Source organism: Pelobates fuscus, chromosome 8 (genome assembly GCF_036172605.1).
Source record: "Pelobates fuscus isolate aPelFus1 chromosome 8, aPelFus1.pri, whole genome shotgun sequence".
Lineage (NCBI taxonomy): Eukaryota > Metazoa > Chordata > Amphibia > Anura > Pelobatidae > Pelobates > Pelobates fuscus.
In genome coordinates, this window is record NC_086324.1 from 139,484,160 (window position 1) to 139,509,310 (window position 25,151).

The 25,151-nt window shown below is 43.9% G+C and overlaps 1 protein-coding gene across 1 annotated transcript in view; it reads right to left on the reverse strand.

Moving 5' to 3' along the window:
• The window catches only part of CYTH3 (cytohesin 3), a 103,806-nt gene extending 100,589 nt beyond the window's left edge, over positions 1-3,217 (reverse strand). Inside the window, exon 1 of the mRNA XM_063430357.1 lies at positions 3,111-3,217. Coding sequence (XP_063286427.1) covers positions 3,111-3,129 — 19 coding nt within the window. The 5' untranslated portion in view covers positions 3,130-3,217. The remainder of the gene's footprint in view (positions 1-3,110) is intronic.
• Between the last annotated feature and the right edge of the window lie 21,934 nt (positions 3,218-25,151).

A 25,151-nucleotide genomic window follows, 5' to 3' on the forward strand; every position in this document is an offset into this window, starting at 1 on the left:
CAAACCTCACCATTACCAGCCAGCTAAATGTCTGAGGCTGATGGGATTAGAAACATTTAACAAGGAAATACAAGCCGACCTTCCATACCAAGTTATTATTCACTCTGACCTTGACAAATAAACTGCCTTTCAGAGAGTATTATCGAAGAATTAAACGAAATGCAAAAAAAAATTAACCAAATTGAAGCATGAAAACCAGGGCAGAAAATCGCCCGAGAGCAATTTAATCAGTGGGTGATGGATTACTCGTAAAGATTAACAGACACATTGCATTTACCCTGATATCAATAAACTGCCAGCATTTAATGCAAAAGCCACAGATAAAAATCAGATTGGCAAAGACTGACACTGCAGCTGTTCTTCAGAATAATGTTAAAAAAAAATAAAAATAAATGTAAAAATAAGCAGTCATAGAAATCTGATCAAGCATGGAATGGTTCTCTATTGAATTACATAAAGACAAAAGCGTGTGATGCATGCATATGCATAGGAGAAGAAAAACATTCTCTGTGCCACTCCAAACAATGTCAGCAATTGGAATAATTAGCCTATTCTAGTGGCTTATAGGTCATAGTGACAGATCTGCAATGTACCTTGGAAAACATTGCACAAGAGCACAGGCAGACTGCTATACAGCAATTCAAAGCCCTGTAATGACTTCAGTACACAAACAAAATAAACTCAGGCATTCACTACACGCTGCCAAGGGTGGGGAAGAAATAACACACAGTTTCCTTTTGCTTTAAAACCCAGTTCAAGTATCATATTCAGAGGAATAAATATACCAGACTGGGTGCAGCCAAATGAACAGCACTGTGCTATGGTAACAGCCAAAAAATAAATAAGATAGCAAATGAATGAGGTATACCAATACCACCATTTCCCACAACATAAAACATATATTGTATATAAATTGTCATCTTTTTGAGATAATGCAAAAGAACGGTTAAAATCTGTCAGAGTTCTAAAGTTATACAAAGAGAGGGGTTCTCTCTCCAATGTCGAAAAGGGAGGAGAGCTAGAATTTATTTTTTTAAATTACACAGCTGTCCAAGTCATATCACATAGTGGATGAGTTAATCTTTGCATTTATAAAGCGTGCAAGGCATAACTTTGAAAGGAGGTACCCAACCACGCAGCACCTACAGGGTTAAGTAAGAGCTTTAAACTGGGTTGGAATTCAAAGCTTTTATTTTATTGTCAAAATAAAAGGTTTTGTCTGTTTCCGAAACAGTTTAAAAATGAGAATTCTACTGAACATAGGACCACAGATCTGGTTTGTCTGGCAACTGCTAGCCACAAGACATTTAGTTAACCCTTTACAGAATACTGGGTTTATAATGTATCCCTGCTGTGTAGATTCTATGCAGACGATCCTGGCATTTCAGGATAGCAGAGGCCCAGGCGTGTGGCAAAATGGTTATTATGCGCAGTCCAAGCCTTTTAATCAGGGTGGCAATTAGTTTAAACTCTTCACTCAAAAAGTACAAGAAAAATGGTTTAACACTTTCAGTACAGAGTTGAAAACAACTATACCCAACCAGCACGTAAAGGGTTAAATAGGTAAGTGAATAAGATTTTTGTAGCACATGCAAAGTTTTATTACTACACACATTTTGAGTAACCTTACAAGGACAAAACTGTGGGGGGGGGGGGGGGGTCAGGGCAATATTTTCATATTTGCTCTCGTTTTGTGTGCATGCGCCATTTCCCCCAAGTATACAGGTGTCATTCCATCCTAAAAAACACATTTTTCTGTCACTTTATTCCTCTGAGATATTTTGCTCCTTTTTACCCCCCCCCCCCCCCCATGATTATCTTACCTTTGATGATATTTGCACACAAAAAAAAAAAAAGAAGACGCGTATTCATAAATACTTTTTTAATTTTATTTTTAAAAGGAGGATTCTTAATTTGAATTGTATTTTTATACATTAAATAAAAAAAGGCAGAACACTAGATCTGCTCACTGGTCTCAAAAACCCCAACACACTGACAGTGGCGAAAAAGTTTGGAGGAAAGAAAAAAGGTGTACTTTTGCATTTTGATTTATTTTTAAAGCAGGGAAGTGACAAATTTGTCAAAAAAAAAAAAAAAGAGAGAAAATAACGACTTAAATAGTAAAATAAGGAATGTTTGTCACAAATGTGTATACAAATAGGAAATACACCAGAAAGAAGAAAAATAAATGTGACTTTGTTTACATAGCCACTATGAAGTCAGACGTCCTTGCCTATTAGTCCATCAAATGGTTATTTGATGATTTGATGGAGGATGGACCTGGCACTGCAAGGGATAATTGCATATCAGGTTTTAACCATCTGTTGACTGAACCAACCTGCAAGCCCAGCAAAAGCAGGAGCAGCCTTCACAAGAGGTGTCACACATGAAATTAACTGGATCAGCAAAGGACAGGATTCCTGCAGCATTGCACAACTCACTGCCTACTAATGGATGCACACAGCTTTATAGCAGCAATTCCCCATTTTACAGCCATGTATCAAGTGTAAAGGAGCTGCTTCCAATGTCATAAATATTATTTATCACCTTACCAATCAAATAAATGAAAATTGCCACTGTAGTCAGAACTGTACAAATACTATACTCTCATTAACCCCATTTATGCTGGTGACACCTGTAGCCAAAATGGTGGCTTGAAAAAAAAACCAAAAAAAAAACACAAATTTGCAAATAAGGAGATAGGAAAAATAAAATAATAATTACAAAAATATGAGCAAAGATAATGCTGCATTAAAATACTGTATCAATACAATATCTAGATTAACCCATTACATGCTGGCATAAAGCATGACATTAACCATACTGCAGTATCATTAGCTGAAAATGGGATATTAACCAATTAATGCCCATTTAAAATCAAATGAAAACACCATTAACCCCTTCCTGTCTGCTCTGCAAAATTAATTCCATAGTATTGAGCTGTCCACATCTTTGCAGCCTGGCATGCAGAGTGTTAACCCTTACTAGTGCAATGCTGTGAGGTCCACTACACACCCAATGCTGGCAATGGACAGGTTAACCCCTTGGCTGCTGCAGTGCTAGGCAGTGGTTAACCCCTGAGCTGCTGGTATAGAGGTGGTGGTGCTTACCGGCCCCGTCCTCTTCCATGCTGGCTGTCTGCACACAGTGATCCCCGAAGCTGCTTCTGTCTCTCCCTCCACCAACACACACTGACTGAGCATACACTGCACCAGCAGCAGCAGCAACTGCGGCCCCGCCCCCTGCGTCACCAGCCCCCTGTCACACTACGCGCAGCACGACACGCCCACCACGGACACGTCACGACGTCACGTGTGTTCTCGGGTATAAAAGGCAGCGAGGGAGGCGGAGAGCAGTTGGGGGGAATGCGTGGAGTGAGATGTGGTCGCTATAGTAACTGCGGGCTTGGTTTGCTCTGAAAATTAGGATGTAAATAAAGTGAGCTTTAAATTATTAACCCCTGGAGGGATAAGGCAATTGTCCAAAGTCAGAGCTAAGACAAAAAAAAAAAAATAACTGATGGTTTCAGAGTTTCCTGATATTAATTTATATATAATGTGAGCAGCTACATCTTGGATACCACATCTATAATCAGTGATAACCCAGCCACCAGGATTGGTGTGCATTAAAATTATCTTTATTATTCTGTGCATTAAAATTATCTTTTTACTGTATGTTAAAATTATCTTTATACTGTATGTTAAAATTATCTTTATACTGTTCATTAACGTGTGAATTGTCATTAATTAAGAGACTTTCAAAGTGTAGGCTAAAATAGCTGCGTAAAAACAAAAAAATCTCTTATTCAGCTAAGTTCAGTTTTTTTTTTGGTGTAAAACGTGTAGTTCATTTTGAATTCCCAACAATTCGCCCTGTACTGAATAACCCTTTCAAGGAAGAACATTTACTATATAATCCTTCTGCCATGCATCTCAACACCTCTGCTGCCAGAGGTGTAACTCCACTTCCGCCATTTAACTCCTCTGCTGCCGAAGGTGTAACTCCACTTCCGCCATTTAACTCCTCTGCTGCCAGAGGTGTAACTCCACTTCCGCCGTTTAAATCCTCTGCTGCCGAAGGTGTAACTCCACTTCCGCCATTTAACTCCTCTGCTGCCAGAGGTGTAACTCCACTTCCGCCGTTTAAATCCTCTGCTGCCGAAGGTGTAACTTTACTTCCGCCGTTTAACTCCTCTGCTGCCGGAGGTGTAACTAATGTGCTAATGTGAATTCTGCACATATTGGATATCTGAGATCAGCACGCCAAGCATGCTGGTGATGAGCATCCAATGGCGCCAACAAGCCATGTCCTTCCCTCAGACATATTTCCCTCCCAGGCTAGGGAAAGTGACATCAGCAGAGAAAGATTGGGCTGCAATGAGAAATTGGCCTCAGAGCTAGAATGGAGATAACTATTAGCTTTATCTTTTTATTTTTGGTAGGCCTGACAAGAACAGCAAGGGTTACTCTAACCAAAAACTGAGTTTTATTGGTTCGAGCTGAGAGCTTTAAATTTTGCAGGCAATGATGCCTTTCAGCCATGACAAATTAGAGGTTCCACGAGGACAGGGACCGAAGACACATGGTTACTTTATTGCAGAGTTGTTGAATAGAATCTTTGTTTTGGACAACTATAGTGTTTATATGTTCAATGATCACATGATAAGCAACCTTTAGTACGTCCTGTGTTATTTTTCTGTGATATATAGTGCTCGCTATCAATCTAACGCAAATCCACAAAAATTAAGCAAGAATACTTGAGAAAAATAAATATATCATATATTATAACTTCCTATAACTAGCCACTCACATCACACACCTGTTGTTAATATATATCAGTCATAAACAATTAAACAATAGTCTTTAAATAAAATTAGAGAGCTACACAATTAATAAATGTCATGTTGTAACTGAGAGCTTAAAGATATACCTGCAGAGCCTTAAATTTAAGAGGTACTCCAAGCTTCCACAAGGTGACCTCCAAGGTTTTAATACATGATGTACATATCAGACAACATACCGCAATTTAAAAAAACTAACTTTTGGAGGGCGGGGCCTGACCAGCATGGCGGACGGACGCAGCCTGCAGGAGCTCCCCAGCAAAACACATAATAAAGCGTTGTATCGGGACTCCTACCGCTCACAACTCGACCCACAAAGGGACTTAACCATCACAGACGACAGCTGGAGCGTCCCGGTCCAGAAAACCGGGATGCCGACTGCCCACAAGCGTGCAGAGCGGTTGCGGCCTAGGAAGGACCCTGGGCGGGAGAGACGGCCGATCTCCTATCCCCTGAGTCTCACCCCAGCAGGATCACAAAGAATCCCGTTCCCCCCCCTCTGGACCGGGGGGGATATCCCGGTCCACACTCCACTGCCCACGGAGTGGATGGGCCCCGGCAAACCACACAGCGAAACTGCGAAATGGAACTCGACACCCAAGATGGCGGACAAGCTCCCCTGCCAAGGCCAAACTCGGCGACTAAGCACACACTGCGGACCGGTGGCCCAGGAAAGCCTAGAGGCAAGGCTTGACGCTATTCTGGGGGCTTTCTGGATGAAGCTGGCAGCAAGGGCGGCAAATGCCAAATGGGACCCCCAAGCGAAAGGCCAGAGGCGAGAGGCACAAAATGGCTGCAGAGCGCAAGACGGCACCCAACAGCGCCCAACACCCGCCACAACTGGCAACCGCCCCCCGGGGCAGGGAGTCACTAACAGACCGGCTCCCCGGCGGCGACCACGCAAGCGGAGCAAACTAACCGCAAGGCGAAGTATTACCTCGACAAGACCCTGCTATCCTTCAGTAGGGGGGAACATGGTCTATACTGGGTCCCCATTCAGCAGCACGGAGAGGCGGCCTTTGGCACAGGCCTGGGACAGGGGAAACTCCTCGCCTTTCAACCATCCAGCAGCAAGACCTGGAGCCCCCGGAGGTATGATCCACCGCACACATTTAACAACCGACTCGGACAGAGACTGCATGAAGTGGCCCACTAGGGGCATCGGCTGACTCTCTGCCCCTCATAGGCGGGCACTACCGGACTGTTGCCGAGAAACCCATCACCCGGACCACGGACAGAATCAAAACATTTGCGGGGCCAACCACCCACACTCATCACGCTCATCACACCTAAGACTGTGCCATGCTACCTATACACAGTGGGAGTAATGAACCCTCATGCTACATCTACTATGTGTGTCTCTACTGCTTAGACCTGACGCTGTCATACATGTCCCTCACTTGGGCATAACTAAGCAAAATCGCACTGTTTAATTCAGCTTAGTCTAACATGTTCATGTCCACCAAGTAGCATAATAACCACTGTTGTGAAGCGGCTTTTCTAATCAGCATTGCTAGCCTGTAAAGATTGTTATGATAGCCAGGTTTTAGAAGTTTTGATCTCAGTTCAGAGATTACAACGTGTTATGAACCTAGTTAATAATCCTGTTAAAAGCTACTGTATGTCACATATAGCCTTACCAGCTATGCGCATTAGGCCGACATTATTTGCTACTCCTGAGTGAAAACCTATAATGTACAACGTGTTCTGAACCTAGTTAACAATCCTGTTAAAAAACTAATGCATGCCATACACCCGGACCAGGTGGGCTTTATACCAGAGCGACAACTGTTTGAGAACACCAGACGGAATATAGACCTCATATGGCACCAGCGAACCGTGGGCACTCCCACGGCAATCATAGCAATAGACGCCGAAAAGGCTTTCGACAGGGTCGAATGGCCTTATCTATTCCACCTCCTCGAACACCTGGGATTCCCGGAGAAATATGTGGCCACAATTAAAGCTATGTATAACCAAGTAAATGCACAAGTTAAAATTACGGGAGCGAGGTCCACACCTTTTAAACTGAGCAACGGGACCCGACAGGGATGCCCCCTATCGCCACTATTGTTTGTACTGACCCTAGAACCGCTCTTGCAAGCCCTACGCCAACACCAACGGATACACGGCGTAACAATAGGAGGACAGGAGTTCTTAGTGTCCGCCTATGCAGATGACGTCCTGTTAACGATTACAGAACCGAAAGACTCCATGGAGGCTCTGCAAGAAGTATTAACACGATTCGGTGAATTCTCCGGTTACAGGGCTAACCTAGAAAAGTCAAGTGCCCTAACAATGGGCATGTCCGCGGCGGACACGGCAGAGCTGGGGGACACATATAACATCCCAATAGCTACAGATCACATAAAATACTTGGGGATTCAACTTCCAAAAGACCCGGCCAAACTATACCGCCTAAACTACACCCCGATGCTACGTACCCTCATTCACGATATGGATAAGTGGCTAGATAAACCTATCTCTTGGATAGGGCGTATTCACGCAGTAAAGATGAATGTGCTACCCCGTATTCTATTCCTCTTTCAGGCGCTCCCAGTTAAACTATTAAAATCGGATTTAGCACCGTTGCAAAAGGCAGCCGGGGACTTTATATGGCAGAATAGGCGGCACAGGATATCCCGAAACATATTATATAGACACAAACAGAGAGGAGGGTTGGGACTCCCCCACTTTTACTTTTATTATGTAGCAGCACAATTAGCGCAGGTAGCCATGTGGCACACACCACCGACGGTAAGGAGATGGGTAGACCTGGAGTCCCTTCTCACCGGCCCAGATCTACCACAATATCATATGTGGGTACCCAGAGGAGACAGGCCACCACTGAGAACCGCTTGTCCAGCCATACATAACTCCTTGAGATTATGGGACGCGTCTGCTCCTAAATATAAACTGGCGACATCCCCTTCTCCACTTACTCCACTTCTACGAAACAGAGCCTTTCCCCCGGGAATGACAGCCAGGGAGTTCGCGAACCTGGAAAAGGTGGGAGTGCAGAGAATATGCCACATGTTTGATGGCAAAAACATTGTTACGTTCGAACAATTAAAGCAAGAAACACATCTCACCCCCAGGGACTTTTTTCGATACATGCAAATCAAAGATTTTGTGCGTAGCCCCCACATACAGAGAGCAGGAACCGCCACACTAACATTCTATGAGAAAATGTGCTTAAAAGAATCCACAACATCAGGCCTCATCACGACACTGTACACACACGTTTGTGCTGAAACAGAGGAATGGGGTACATTAACATACACGGAGACATGGGAGAGGGAACTAGGAGAGGTCCTGGAGGGCGTAGAGTGGAGGGAAATATGGGAAGCAAACACCGCAGTGTCCATATGTGTTTCCCTCCAGGAACAATCCTATAAAACTATGTTTCGGTGGTATACCACCCCGGTGAAACTTTTTCATATGCACCAAACACCGACCGACGAATGCTGGAGAGGATGCGGCCTCAGAGGCACGTATCTCCACATGTGGTGGGAATGCCCTAGGGTACAAGAGTACTGGTCGAAAATATTTGACCTACTTCAACAGATACTACACAGGGCACCCGAGCTTAACCCCTGGACATATTTATTGAATAGAGCACTGGATAACTGGACCATCAGAGAACAAAAATTAATACACAAAGTAACATTAGCAGCACGTAGAACCATGGCACAGGCTTGGTTAAAGGTAGACATGCCCCCTATTCGGAAGGTAATCTCCAACCTGAAAGACGTACACTTAATGGACAAATTGACGGCCACAGTGAGAGGCTCCATGTCCAGGTTTGAAAAAATCTGGGAACCTTGGACTAGTAGCGAACTCTCCCGAGACGTAGACTAGCAGGGGACGACACTGGGAATCTGGACACCCCCACGCAACTCGGGAATGGCGCACTCCCCCCCCCCCCCCCCTCCCCCCCCCCCTCTCTACCCAGATCTCCACTCTTATTACTCATCTTAGTTCTCACCTCTTTTCTCTTCTTTCTTCTCTTCTTCTTCACACACTTTTTTACATCAGGGGGGGCATTCGGCCCCCAATCCTAGAATACCACAGACAAAATGACCTCTGGCTGGACCAGGACAGCTACACTGGGATTGGTGACCCAACCCCCTACTGAACTTTGAAATTACTTACTTAACAACAGCCTCGTTGGCACAGATAGTTTCTTTAGAGATATATACTGCTGGTTCGTTACTTTAGTTGTATAAAAATATAAAACGTGTAATGTCTTTGTTGCAATGCGGGCATGATAACAGCGGCCCACAGTCATACCTGTAATGCACCAGGAACGATTTCAATATCTGTATCAGCTATACCATGTATAATGTCCGCGAATGTTGCAATGAGACTTTCACACAAAAATAAAGTTTAAAAAAAAACAAAAAAACTAATGCATGCCATATATAGCCTTAACTGCTACATGCCTGAAGCAGACATTAATTGCCACCCCTGAGAGAAAAACCCTAAATTACAACGTTTTATGCACCTACCTAATAACCCTGTTTAAAAAACTAATGCATGTCATATACAGCCTTACCTGCTATGCGCCTTAAGCCGACATTGCTTGCCATTCCTGAGAGAAAACCTCTAATGTACAACGTGTTATGAACCTAGTTAATAACCCTGTTAAGAAACTAATGCATGTCATATCTAGCCTTACCTGCTATGCGTCTTAAGCCGACATTATTTGCCACTCTTGAGAGGAAAACTCGAATGTACAACGTGTTATGAACCTAGTTATTAATCCTGTTAAAAACTAATGCATGTCATATATAGCTTTTCCTGCTATCCGTAGTAAGCTGACCTCATTGGCTGCTCCCGAGAGAAAAACTCTAATACAAAATATTAACAAAAAGTGCAGCACCATCAAATGCCACACAATTGTTAAGTACTGTTATATTGCTTGTCTGTCGATGCTGTTGGGGCATGGACGGAATGTTTGTAAACCATATGCACACAAAAATAAAGAATTAAAAAAAAAAAAAAAAAACTAACTTTTACCGTTCCTGCAAATACATATGTATTGTATAATAATAATAAGTTACATAGCGTTTTTCTCCACATTGGGCTCAAAGCGTTATATACAGTTTACAATCAGGTATTTAGAAGTTACAGATTCCATTCCTGAAAGGCTAGGTAGGTCTCGAGTCTGTTTAAAATGTCCACGCAGGTGGCTAGTTTCATTGTGCTCCATAGAGAGGTAAAGTGGTCCATAGCGATGGGGTGGTATGGTTTAAAACACATAAACCACATTTTTGTTAAATTCTTGGCACAGTTAGCTTCCTATGTCCGAGTTAGTTCAGATAGCTTGGTCCATGATCATGTAGAGCTTTGTGGGATAGCAAACCTATCTTAAACAGTATGCACCATTGTATTGGTAGCCAGTGCAAAGTATGGAGTCACATGGTAAAACTTTGACTGACCAGCTAGTAGTCTCGCTGCACTATTTTGTACCAGCTGAAGACGATGGAGTAGTCTTTCTGGGAGACCCTAATAGAGTGCATTACAGTAGTCTAAACATGATGTCACCAAGGCTTGGATGATCATGAGAAGATCTTATGCAGGTGCTTGATCCTGGCTATATTTTGTGAATGGAAGAATGAGGCTTTTACTGTAGCTGGTATATGATGTTTCAGAGAGAATTCACTGTCAAGCACCACACCATATGGTTGAGGTCGAGTGCATACTGAAGCAATGGAGTCTAGAGTGATATTCACATTCATATTGTACCAGACAGTCTACATCATCAAAGCTGTTAACAGATTGCTAAAATCGAGATTAGACCTTGATTTTTTGGGTGGGTTGCGTCATTTAGTGGTCGAAAACTAGTCATCTCTACAAGAGCAAGGGTATGTGAGTGGCTAGTCATAGAAAAGTGAATGAAGTAGTTGGCAGTGGCAGACCTCAAACTGGGTTTATAATTAGGTTTGAGACTTTGACTTTGGTTGTAAATACAAGGTCTAGAGTGTGGCCACTCTTGTGCGTAGCAAAAGGAAAAGCTTGGGAGAAGCCTAGTGACTGCTTTGAGGAAAGTAGGTCTTGTCCAAACTCTAAAGCCTTATCATCCACCCATGCATTGAAATCCCCCCAAATAAGCCATCTGTGGTCTTCTACAACGTATGCAGATACCGGCTCTAAATATATTCATGCATGAGCTGATTTCCATCTTTAGGTGGGTGTTAGATCCGGAGAATTTTAAAACCAATGACTTCTGCTATTTTGGTAGCCACACATTTAAATGTTGTTGGATTTCCCATTGGAAAAAACACGAGCTTTAAGCTTGTTTTAAAACAAATTGATGCACATCCTCCTTTTCTATTTTTCCTTGGACAGTGGATTGCTGAATAATTTGGTGTTGTTGCTGCTTCTACAATTGGACTTGCATTTCCATCAAGCCAGGTTTCTGTATCTCGTTTATTCTCAAAAGATGGTTGCAAGTGTATAGTGATTGAAAAAATGGACTCGGTAGACTCTGTTGAAAGCATTTATCCAGTCATGTTAGGACTCTGAAAAGTAGATGGATTTAAATTATATCAGTAGTAACCTCACCGCTGAACCAACGCCATATAACAAACCATTCAACAGCAGCGACCTCCACAGAAGCCAACCTTCACCCAAAAAGACCACTCATAACAACTCTGGCAAAACAGACATACAAGCTCTACCCCTACTCTCCACCGACGAAGCTAACATACCAGACCGCGACCCAGCACAGAGTGCCACATTACGATCCTAACTTCCACATTGAAGCACGCAAACAAATAACATGAACGGGGTGATGGACAGTGTGAACCCCAATAGCGGTCTACGACAGACGGGATAGACAAAGATACCCCTGCCCAATGAGCCAGACTCGACTACAAACAACCCAAGGTCGTTCCTAATTGTTGTTATCCAAATAACCACCCTCTTCTTTACCCTTTTTCTGTAAAAATGTTCATATGTTCATATGAAACCTGAAAATTAAAATAAAGAATCTTTAAAAAAAAATATCAGTAGTAACCTTATCCTACTGAGTGCAACGTCTGCTTAGCTAAACCAAGCAAGACTTTAAGCAACAAAATAGCCAAATTGTTTCTACCAAGCTCTGATATCTAGAAAGTGAAACCTAGCAAATACAGCCTACAGCAAGCATGTCAAACTCAAAGGGTAACATAGGTCAAATAAACTAGGTTTAAGTTTATGTGGGCCGCAAACTGATTCCAACCCGGAAGTGACAGGAAGTCGCAAGTGTCGTTATGAAGTAATGACGCTCGCAGAGATATCGTGGTTACTAGGAAACCTGCTAAATTGTGAGACCAAGCCAACGTGGTAACTAGGTGATAAATCAACAAATATGACAAAGTGAAAATGTAATCACGATAAAAACACCAAGCAGAAATTATATATATATATATATATATATTATATCTTATTTAATAATTAAAGTATATTTATTTATTAGGCCCTTTCTATCTTCATTAAAGACTCTAATGTAGTCTAAAAGAGCCTGGATGGGGTCTTACTGGGCTGTTGGGCTTTAAAGTGGTGGTGGTGACTGATAACCCGCCTCCCCTGTACAAAAATTAAACCACCCTGTACAAAACCCCAGCCCCCCTGTACAAAACCCCAACCCCCCCTGTACAAAACCCCAGCCCCCCCCTGTACAAAACCCCAGCCCCCCTGTACAAAACCCCAACCCCCCTGTACAAAACCCCAGCCCCCCTGTACAAAACCCCAACCCCCGTGTACGAATCTCCAGCCCCCCTGTACAAAATCCCAACCCCCCTGTACAAAACTCCAGCCCCCCTGTACAAAACTCCAGCCCCCCTGTACAAAACTCCAGCCCTGGCATACTGGCATTGGACGTAATGACAACGAAGAAGGCACAAAAAGCATCGGGGAGACCTTGATTCTGCAAATTCATAGTACGTTTTGAGCTATTTTTAATGTTTTTCACACAAAAAAGAAAATTTTAAGAAATATTATACATTTATGTTAATTGCGTCCCATCAACAAAAATGGGGAGAACAATAGCAGATAGACAGATTTTGGTAAATGATACTAAAACCCAATACAGATCAGCACCATTTCAAGCACTAACCAATCTGTACTGTGTTTCCATTTCATGCCGAATGTACGGTGGGATCGTCCCTTTCCTGAGAGGAGAAACATGTTATATCTGGGTCCTGACTGACATCCTGACACTTTTGGAAGCCTTTCTTGGTGCTCGTTTGGTTTATACCTCAGATACTTCCCTGGAGAACGAACTTGTTCTGTTACAATGCCATTCTTCCTTCCCATTGAGACAAGATAACACAGGAAAGAACAGAGAACTCAATGAAAATAGATTGTGTGGTTTCAGCAACTTTTCCCAGCCATAGAAAGGAAGTTGTTTTAAGTGTAGTTAGTTTGATTTGTATTGGTTCATTGTTGTTTGCCCTAACTGCTGATAATGCCTTAAAGGGACAATGCACGTTACAGTTGACTCTCTTTTTTATATTGCACGGTGTCATGGCAGCCAGGGGCCTTCATTCCCTGCTTCTCAGTGTCCTTTTGGTGTATCTGGGTGCATGTGCAGTATCTATCATTGGCCAATAACTCTTACAACATGTTGTAGTTGTTAGGATGCTTAGAATGTCCCTTTAAGCTTCTCATGATTAGATCTCTTCCTATGGCATTTTACAAATGAAGCTTTAAACCAGGCCTGTCCAATTTGCGGCCCCCCAGATGTTGCTGAACTACAACTCCCATGATCCTTTCAATTAAACAGATAGCCAGGAAATCAGGGGAGTTGTAGTTCAGCAACATCTGGGGGGCCGCAGGTTGGACAGCCCTGCTTTAAACGTTAATCTGTGAACTACAAACCCTCAGTTGGCCCACCATCCCAGGTTAATTCCCTAGTGAAAATGTCAAGACATTAAGCCCATGACCAGTAGGTAAATACAACCTCAGATGAATAGCAGTACATGACTTTATACAACGTGTCATGACTTATTTAACAAAAATAAAGCCAACATTTTACAAACCATGTGTGAAAAACTAAGTACACCTTATAATTCAATAGCTTGTAAAATCACCCTTAGCAGCAATAACTTTAAGTAATCATTTTCTGTTTGACTTTATCAGTCTCTCACATCGTTCTTCTTTACAATGTTGTTTCATTGAGGTTTGCTAGCATTTGTTTTTGCACAGCTCTCTTAACCCCTTAACCCCTTAAGGACACATGACATATGTGACATGTCATGATTCCCTTTTATTCCAGAAGTTTGGTCCTTAAGGGGTTAAAGGGACACACTTCAGGCAGCTAAACAAGTTAAGCTTATATTAAAGCTAATATGCTAAAAAATACCTGTGGTTAGTTTCATTTCTTTCAATTCTGTGTAGTTTTCCTGCAGTGCTTTAAAATGTTTTGCTGATTTCAGCAGTGTTACCCAGCCTCCTTAGCCACCCCCTCTCAAATTTCAACATGTTCCTGATCCCCAGTCTCTGAAAGAAACGTACCTTTTACAGCCAATGAATATAGAGGCATGTCTTCTGTAGTGTAAGGAATGCTCACAGCACAGACTGCAGCACAGACCCTGGGCTAGAGCCCATACGTTATCCTTTCTCTCCCTGTAATGTAAGTAATTCATTATCTGTCAGCTACTGTCAGCCTGTGGTGGAATCTCGGTAAAAATAAATTTAGTAGGCCGAGATTACCACGTGGCATGTGTACGTGCATATGCTGACGTATCGATCAGTTGGTTGCACGAGGCAAGATACGATCAGTAGTGTACGGAGCATGTGCAAGAATACAGGATATAGTATTCCCCCTCCTCCATTGTGCTGGACAGGCCATGCGGTCAAACAGGAAGTTAATTCTTATTTGTATTGATTGGTTAAGAGAATGTGCGGGTGGAGCTTAATATGGGAGGAGTTATATGCCTATATAAGGAGCCTGCACTATTGTCCGGGGCTCAGAATTTGCTGTATTTTGGTGACGCTAGTCCCTCTGAGTCCCGATCGGTGATCCAATAAAGAATCTCTTCCTTCCTGAAGAAACCTGTGTCCATCTCTCTGTGCTTGGCTTCCGTCAGTTTCTCCGGTATCATTTGGTGCATTGGCCGGGAAGCTCATCGTTCAACGGTAGCTGAGAGGCAGAGGCGTGAGACGGTCTATCTTTGCCCACGTTCTCTACGGCTGCACCCCTGAACTTCTGCGTGGACCTCCCTTCGTCTCGGCGCCACTGGTCTGTTGTCCAGGAGATCATCGGCCTCTACGTGAGAAGTGCTGGGGTGTCCCCGTCGATGAGTGTGAACTCAGGTTCAGGAACGAGGAGGTAAGACAACTGCTGTTTTAGACGGCAGGACCCGCTAGGGGTATACCGATTGTGCGGTAGGCCCAAAGGGGTTTTTGAATCTGTATCTGCCCCCTCTGTCGGAGGGAAGGAGCGAAGGCGCACCGCTCGATCGAACGCTCTTTAGTCAGACCGTTTGATTTGGTTAGTCAGGCAGGGCGCTCTGGTGTAAAATAAGCCCTAGCCGGACACCGGTGTCTTGTCTAGACTAGCGTTCTAGGGTGTATATTACGTTCGCTAGGTCGGAGGGACCGGGAGACTAAGCGGCGCCTGTGTAAATTCGGTTCGCTAGTTCTCATCCTATCTGGGCTAAGTGGGAAGGCGTGTAAATTTGGAACCCACTAGACTTTTGATAGTACGACTAAGAGGCGCCTGTGTAAATTCGGTTCTCTAGCTCGTTGTATAGTGCGACTAAGAGGCGCCTGTGTAAATTCGGTTCTCTAGCTTGCTATATATGTGGTGATTGGGCAGTGTGGCTAACCAAAACGGGTGTATATAGTTTTAGGTAGTCCATTCAAGGTACTGGCCAATAGTTTAGTTGGGAATTGTAAATGTGTTAACGATTGTTTTAGTAAAGTGTATATCTTGTTAGATAGCGCGAGCTCAGCCGTCTAGCGAGAGTGTTAATAGTGTGTTGCTGTATTATAGTGCACGGTACCATAACCCTGTATATTTACTGACATTGTATAATAAGTACTAATCATTGTCGTCAATTGCATGTTTTAACACCATAACCACTAATAATTGTATTGTGACCTTAACTTGTGCTTTGACCTATGCTAACCGTACTGTAGCCGCTATTTGTAAAAGACGATGTTACTGGGGTGTGTTATAGACGGGTAATTCGTATATAGAGAATTATAGCGTGGGTGACTGTATAGTTACGCCAAAGGGCATAATATTGATTATATAGTGACTGGTGTAACAGCTGTGTGTGTACGGGAATTCCCTGAGTGTTTATTGTTATTGTGTACGTTTCACTTGGTAACCGTACCACGTGGTGCTGTTGCCAAAGGAAACGGGTGTGACTGTTGAATAGTACGTGTGTATAGTAATCGTTGTCGACGACGTTCCATTGTTAAAATGGGTGCGTCGCAGTCAACGATTCCGGATCCCTTAGGATGTATGGTTAAGAATTTTAAAAAGGGATTCAAAACCTGTGATTTTGGGGTTAAGATGTCTTCTGTGCGTTTAGTTACTTTGTGCACTAGGGAGTGGCCTACTTTGGTTGCGGCATGGCCGCCACGTGGCAGTTTGGATCCAACTCTGGTACAGCGCTTACACGTGGCTGTATCAGGTAGGCCTGAACTTTACGGCCAGTTTCCTTATATTGACTGTTGGAGACAGGCCGTAAATGACTCGCCAAAATGGCTCCAGACATGCCACGAGGAGCAGTGTCGCCTCATGGTAGCTAGGACTTGTTCGTCCACTAGGACTGGTGTTAGGCCCATTTTGGACACGCCCCCTGAGTCCGAGATCCCTTTGCCGCCCCCTTACTTTCCGTTAAGAGGAAGTGACGCAAACGCAGGAAGTCCTGCACCCCTCCCCTCATTACCCTCATCCACTTCCGCTTCCTCCTCCAGTACAGGATCCACCCCCCCTCGTACTAAATCTTCCCTTCCGGAACCAGAACCCACCCCCATTAGAAACGAATATCCTGATTTGGCGCCACTTCAGACTTCCGGTCAAGCTTCATCTAGCTCGGCCCGAAGTGTTTTATTTACGACCTTTTCCCAAAACCAACCTCCCACATCCCCATACCCTATCTCTCCCCGACCGGAAACCATGACTGACGCTTCCCTACGTAGCCCCATCCAAACCCGACAGTTGACTGGTGCCCAACAATTAAAGCACTATCAGATGCCTCTTCGTCTGAATCCCGGGTCAGCTTATATCGATGCCGCAGGTCAAATGGCACACGCTGACCCAGTCTTCGTATATGTCCCATTTACCACTACCGACCTTTTAAACTGGAAGACCCATAATTCCTCGTATACTGAGAAACCACAAGCCATGACTGATCTGTTCACCTCAATAGTACAGACGCATAATCCGACATGGGCTGATTGCCAGCAGTTACTAATGACTTTATTTAACAATGAGGAAAGGACAAGAATAAATCAAGCAGCCATTAAAGCATTAGAAGATAGAGCCCGTGCTTTGAACCAAGCTAATCCAGCAGCATGGGCCGCAACACATTATCCCAACACTGATCCCGATTGGAATGTAAATGGTGCTGATATGGTTCAACTCAGAGCCTATAGAGACGCTATAATTGCTGGCATGAAAGCAGGAGGAAAGAAAGCCATTAACATGTCGAAAACAGTTGAGGTGATTCAGAAAAGCGATGAAGCACCCAGTGTCTTTTATGACCGATTATTGGAGGCGTACCGCTTGTACACCCCCTTTAATCCGGAAGACGCAGACAATTCCCGAATGGTTAACTCCGCCTTTGTCAGCCAAGCATACGGAGATATTAAGCGCAAGCTACAAAAGTTAGAAGGGTTTGCAGGTATGTCCATCACCCAACTAATGGAGGTAGCAAATAAGGTCTATATGAACAGGGATACAGAAAGTAAGAAAGAGGAGGAGCGCAAGATGCGTAAAAAGGCTGATATGCTAGCGGTAGCGATCGCAGGCGTAGATAAACGGGGCCCAGATAGAGGCAATAATAGATGGAGTAGGGAGCCTTTGAGTAGGGATCAGTGCGCGTATTGCAAGGAAGAAGGGCATTGGAGGAACGAATGTCCGCAAAGAGAGCAGTACGAGAGAGACCAACCCAGGGCAGGCTACGGAAACTTTAGAGGCAGAGCGAGAGGTAGAGGAGGTCCCGGAGGGAGTAATGGTTATAGAGGGAGTAATGGGAACAGAGGAAGTGTTAGGGAAGATAGATATATTCCAGCAGCGCAAAGGTCCCGCGATAGAGAAGGTAGGGACTTCGTAGGATTGGCTGACACGGTCATGGAGGACTATTGATACCGACCGGGCTCCATCCCCCTTGGTCGAGCAGAGCCTATGGTCGATGTATCAATAGGGGGGAAAAGGAGTGCATTCATGATCGACACTGGTGCTGAACATTCAGTGGTGACTAATCTAGTTGCTCCTCCATCTGGAAGGACTATTACTGTGATAGGAGCAACTGGAAGAAGTGCTGAAAGACCGGTTCTTAAAAGTCGACTCTGTACATTGGGAGGCCATGTAGTAAAACACCAATTCCTTTATATGCCTGAATGTCCAGTCCAATTGCTGGGACGTGATATGCTATCAAAATTACAAGCGCAGATTACGTTCCTACCAAATGGAACAACATCTTTAAAGTTTAATGGACCTTCAGGTATTATGACTTTATCCGTACCAAAGGAAGAAGAGTGGCGACTTTATACAGTGTTGACTAGCCAAAACCCTAGGAGTGATGAGACATTGTTTAACATACCAGGAGTTTGGGCAGAGAACAACCCACCAGGACTGGCCCGCAATATTCCACCCATAAAAATTGAACTGAAACTTGGGGTTTATCCAGTAAGCCTAAGACAATACCACATCCCACAGAAGGCTAAGAAGAACATCCAATCCTATCTGGATAAGTTCATACGGTATGGTATCCTAAAATTCTGTACTTCTCCCTGGAACACCCCATTGCTGCCTGTTCAAAAGCCCGGTACAGATGAGTATCGACCTGTACAGGACTTAAGAGCAGTCAATGATGCGGTTGTTAGTATACATCCAGTTGTACCCAATCCATATAACCTGCTTGCTTTAATTCCGGGCGGGGCTACTTACTTCACAGTCTTAGATCTCAAAGATGCCTTCTTTTGCCTCCGAATTGCCGCAGAAAGTCAATGTATTTTCGCTTTCCAATGGGAGAACGCTGTAACGGGCTCAAAACGCCAAATGACTTGGACAAGACTGCCCCAAGGGTTTAAAAATTCACCTACCCTATTTGGTTCAGCCCTAAGTCAAGATTTATTGGATTTCGAGTCTATCCCAGGGGAATGTGTATTGTTACAATATGTAGATGACTTGTTGATAGCAGCAGTTACAAAAGAAAAATGTCAGCAAGCAACGCACGATCTACTACACATTCTCTGGAAGGCAGGATACAAGGTGTCCAGGAAGAAGGCTCAGTTGTGTTTGCCAACTGTCAAGTATCTGGGATTCCATATCTCTGAAGGTCAAAGGATTATGGGGCCAGAGAGAAAAGAAGCTGTCTGCCAAATACCAATACCCAAGAATAGAAGACAAGTGCGAGAATTCTTGGGGGCAGCAGGCTTCTGTAGGATATGGATTCCCAGCTATGCGATACTAGCAAAACCTCTGTACGCAGCTATCAAAGGTACAGAGCACGACCCCTTCTTATGGACCCAAGAACAGCAAACGGCATTTGAAGATGTGAAGAAGGCTTTGATGAGTGCCCCAGCATTAGGTCTACCTGATCACACACGACCATTCTACTTATATGTACACGAGCAAAGAAGAATGGCTGTGGGAGTATTGACACAGTACTTGGGATCATGGCAGAGACCTGTTGCCTACATGTCTAAGCAATTGGATGCAGTGGCCAGCGGACTTCCACCTTGTCTAAGAGCAGTAGCTGCAGCCGCCCTGCTAGTAGCTGAAGCCGATAAACTCACTCTGGGTCAAGAACTTTATGTACGAGTCCCACATGCAGTACAGACGTTGTTGGATTACAAAGGAAATCATTGGTTTAGTAACAGCCGTATGACCAAGTATCAAGCAATGTTGTGTGAAAACCCAAGAGTGCATTTAGAGACTGTAAACACCTTAAATCCAGCTACCCTTTTGCCACAACCTACTGAAAGTCAACATGATTGTTTGGAAGTAATGGATGAAGTATTCTCAAGTAGACCAGATCTTCGTGATTTTCCCATCCAGAACCCCGATGTTCAATATTATACCGATGGCAGTAGTTATGTGAAAGAAGGGATCCGCTATGCAGGATATGCAGTAACAACAATAGACAAGGTGATAGAAGCTCGGCCACTGGCGAAAGGAACATCAGCACAAAAGGCAGAATTGATAGCACTAACACGAGCGTTACAATTGGCTGAAGGTTTAAGAGTAAATATCTATACGGACTCTAAGTATGCGTTTTTAACCACTCATGCCCACGGAGCTTTGTATAAAGAAAGAGGACTACTGAATTCAGAAGGCAAAGAAATCAAGTACGCAGCTGAAATCCTACAACTATTGGAAGCAGTGTGGGAGCCGAAAGAAGTCGGTATTATACATTGTCGAGCGCATCTGAGAGGAGATGGTGATGTAACTAAGGGAAATCGGATGGCAGATAGTGCAGCTAAGCGTGCTGCTGAATCAGGAAGACAGGAGTATGTGGGGCATATAGCTGCTCTAATACCAACCCCACTGTCTCAATGGACTCCAGTTTATACAACTCAAGAAGAGGAGTGGTTAAAGACTGAACCGGGAAAGTATCTGGAGAACAAGTGGTATCAGCTAGAAGATGGAAGAATAGTTATACCAGCATCACTAGCGGTAGAAATTGTCCAAAATTATCATAACGGGACACATTCTGGGAGAGACAGTACTGAAGAATCTCTTAGAAAACACTTCTACATACCAAGATTGTCCAACTTGACTCAGGCCATTGTACGCAGATGTGTAACGTGTGCTAAGAATAATGCAAGACAAGGACCAGTAAAGCCACCAGGAGTCCAGTTTATGGGGGGACTCCCCATGTCCGATCTACAAATAGACTTTACAGTGATGCCTAAATCGGGTGGACATCGTTACCTGCTGGTAATTGTGTGCACCTATTCAGGCTGGGTAGAAGCATGTCCTACTCGTACAGAGAAAGCAGGAGAAGTTGTGAGATTCCTGCTACGAGAAATAATACCCCGATATGGACTACCCTGTTCTATAGGATCGGACAATGGTCCAGCTTTTGTTCACCAGTGCCTACAACAACTGACTCATATGCTTGGTATAAAGTGGAGGCTTCATACTGCATATAGACCCCAGAGTTCTGGTAAGGTAGAGAGAATGAATAGAACTATAAAGAACCAGTTGGCTAAAATGTGTCAGGAAACCCAACTTAAGTGGAACGTTCTCTTACCTATAGCTCTATTGCGAATCCGCAGTACCCCTACCAGAAGGATGGGCCTCTCTCCTTTTGAAATCATGTATGGGCGACCACCTCCCGTACTTGGTAACTTAAGGGGGGACTTGAGTCAGTTGGGAGAAGGAATTACCCGGCAGCAGGTTGTAGAGTTGGGTAAGACTATGGAGGAGGTACAGAAATGGGTACAAGATAGATTACCTGTGAATATTTATCCCCCTGTTCATAATTATCATCCAGGAGACCAAGTGTGGATTAAAGAGTGGAATAATGTACCGTTAGGGCCCAAGTGGAGAGGTCCTTATGTTGTTCTTTTGTCTACCCCTACAGCGATTAAAGTAGCAGAAGTGACTCCGTGGATACATCACTCCAGGGTTAAGCCAGCAGCAGTCGATTCTTGGCAAGTTACAGCAGATCCAGAGAATCCCTGCAAGATCCGGTTGAAACGCACTACTCAGTCGGAGTAACGAGGAATTATTGTGGATTACAAATTTTATTGTTACAGGTGTAAGTGAGAAGGCCATAATAAAGCCTGTCCTCTTACCATCACATAGTGTATAAGCCAGGAAAGTCCCGAAGGGACACCTGTGAAGACGAGCAGAACTCCATTCCCTGCAGCCCTCACATCCTGGAAGCTGAGGTTCCATCGCACGGACGAAGACTGAGGATGACGGCGAAAGATGTGCTTTTGATTGTGTTTATTTATATGTGTTTTTATATTCAGGAAGGTAGAGGTACCGACACTCCTAGCTGTGAGGTATGCATTAAGACTACGAGAACAGGTAACCATATTTCCCAAACCCTAATTTGGCATTCACAATACGAGTGTAAAGGAGATGTATCGAGATGTAGATACTTAAATATAGATTATAGTGTGTGCCATTTAGGAGTAGGAGAACCTAAGTGCTTCAGTCCGGAGTATCAGCCTCGTACAATTTGGTTGACTCTCAGGAATGGAGATCCTCAGGGGACCCTAATTAATAAGACGGTGTTAGAATCCGTATATTCTTCGGGTGTTCTGCTATTTGATGCATGTAAGGCGATATCAAGTGGTAGAAAGCCGTGGAATGTATGTGGGGATCTTAGATGGGAGAGGACGTATGGATCTAACGATAAATATATTTGTCCCAGTAGTAAAAATAAATATGTGAGTCCTAGATGCCCAAATAAAGACTATAACTTTTGCCCATATTGGTCTTGTGTGGGGTGGGCGACTTGGGGACAGACAGTAGATAAAGACATGATAGTGACTAAGTTGCCGACTAGCCCTTATTGTAAGTCTATGGAATGTAACCCAGTCCATATACTTATTAATAACCCCGACAAGTTCTTAGATAAGTATGGCAATTTATTTGGGTTTCAGATATACGGGACGGGTTTAGATCCTGGGACATTATTGTTTATAGGGATAGAGACTGATACGGTATCCTCCCAGACTCATCAAGTATACCACTCCTTTTATGAAGAGATGAGTATAGATAATAAGATCCCCCATAACGCTAAAAACCTGTTCATAGATTTAGCCGAAAGTATTGCCGGTAGTCTTAATGTTACCAACTGCTATGTGTGTGGAGGTACTAACATGGGAGACCAATGGCCTTGGGAAGCAAAGGAGGTAATGTCCGGTTCTGAGGCAGTTGACCAACTAATATCTGCACCAGCCGATTATCATTTGAGTGTTAGAGGTAAATCTGAGTGGAGATTAAAGACCTCCATCATAGGTTATGTTTGCATAGCAAGGAAAGGAATAATGTATAATACTTCTGTAGGAGAATTAACTTGTCTAGGGCAAAAAGCTTATGATGATGATACAAAGAATACAACTTGGTGGTCGGCTTCAAATGTCTCAGAACCATCTAACCCGTTTGCTAGATACGCCAATTTAAAGGATGTGTGGTTTGATTTATCCATCACATCTACCTGGAGAGCCCCAGCAAATTTGTACTGGATCTGTGGTAAGAAAGCCTATTCGGAGCTGCCACAGGACTGGGAAGGGGCATGTGTGTTGGGTATGCTCAAACCATCCTTCTTCTTGTTACCGATTGAAACAGGTGAGACTTTAGGTGTTAAAGTGTATGATGTGAATCATAGGAAGAAAAGGGGGCCCTTAGAGATAGGTACCTGGGAAGATAATGAATGGCCTCCCCAGCGTATCATAGACTATTATGGGCCAGCCACGTGGGCTGAGGATGGTACCTTTGGTTATAGAACCCCTATTTATATGCTCAACCGCATTATAAGATTACAGGCGGTGGTTGAGATTATCACTAATGAGACATCACAAGCGCTCAATCTTCTAGTGAAACATAATACCAGGATGAGGACAGCAGTATACCAGAATAGATTAGCCTTGGATTACCTTTTGGCAGTAGAGGGAGGTGTATGTGGGAAGTTTAACCTAAGCAATTGCTGTCTTCAAATAGATGATGAAGGGCAAGCAATAGCTGAGCTTACTAGCCATATGGTTAAACTAGCGCATGTGCCTACTCAGGTATGGAAAGGGTACAATCCAAGTAGTTGGTTTGGTAGCTGGTATGAGTGGTTTGGAGGGCTTAAGGCAGTGGTAGGTGGAGTCCTACTGATTTTACTGTTGTGTCTACTCCTGCCGTGTCTTATACCCTTAGTAGTTAGGTCTGTGCAAAGCCTGATAGGAAGTATAGCAGAGAGGAAGGCTGCTGCACAGATAATGGCGATATATAAATATAAGGCTCTAGATCAGGGAGAACCAATGCAAGAAGATGAATGTTGAAGATTCACATCATAAGATAAGTCTGGTCTGGTTCAAGGTAACTTGCGGTGTAAGCAAAACTAAGGTTATGTGATGCCTCAAGTAATTGTAAAATATCAAGAGGCATCAAAGGGGGGAATGTGGTGGAATCTCGGTAAAAATAAATTTAGTAGGCCGAGATTACCACGTGGCATGTGTACGTGCATATGCTGACGTATCGATCAGTTGGTTGCACGAGGCAAGATACGATCAGTAGTGTACGGAGCATGTGCAAGAATACAGGATATAGTATTCCCCCTCCTCCATTGTGCTGGACAGGCCATGCGGTCAAACAGGAAGTTAATTCTTATTTGTATTGATTGGTTAAGAGAATGTGCGGGTGGAGCTTAATATGGGAGGAGTTATATGCCTATATAAGGAGCCTGCACTATTGTCCGGGGCTCAGAATTTGCTGTATTTTGGTGACGCTAGTCCCTCTGAGTCCCGATCGGTGATCCAATAAAGAATCTCTTCCTTCCTGAAGAAACCTGTGTCCATCTCTCTGTGCTTGGCTTCCGTCAGTTTCTCCGGTATCAAGCCAACCTCACTACTCACAGTTAACCCCTTCCCTGCCAGTCCCAGTCAGCCAATCTCCCTACCCACTGTTAAACCCTTCCCTGTAAGCCAACTTCCCTACCCACTGTTAACCCCTTCCATGCCAGCCAACTCCGCTACTCAATGTCAACCCCTTCTCTTTTCAACCAATCTTACTACCCACTGTTAACCTCTTCCCTGGCAGCCCAGTCAGCCAATCGCTCTACCCATTGTTAACCCCTTTCCCTGTCAGCCAACCTCGCTATTCACCATTAAGCCCTTCCCTGCCAGTCCCAGTCAGCCAATCTCCCTACCCACTGTTAATCTTTTCCATGTCAGCCAACCTCACTACTTCTGTTAACCCCATCCACTGCCAGTTCCTGTTAGCAAACTTCCCTGTGTTGACAGTTGGTATGAGGTGTTGGTGTTAGATGTTTGTGCTGAAATGCTGTGTTTAGTTTTCGCCAAACGTGATGCTGTGTATTATGGTGAAACATCTCCACTTTGGTTTTCGTATGTCCAAAGGACGTTGTTCCTGGAGTCAGGGTATACATTTCCCCCCCATGACAATATACAC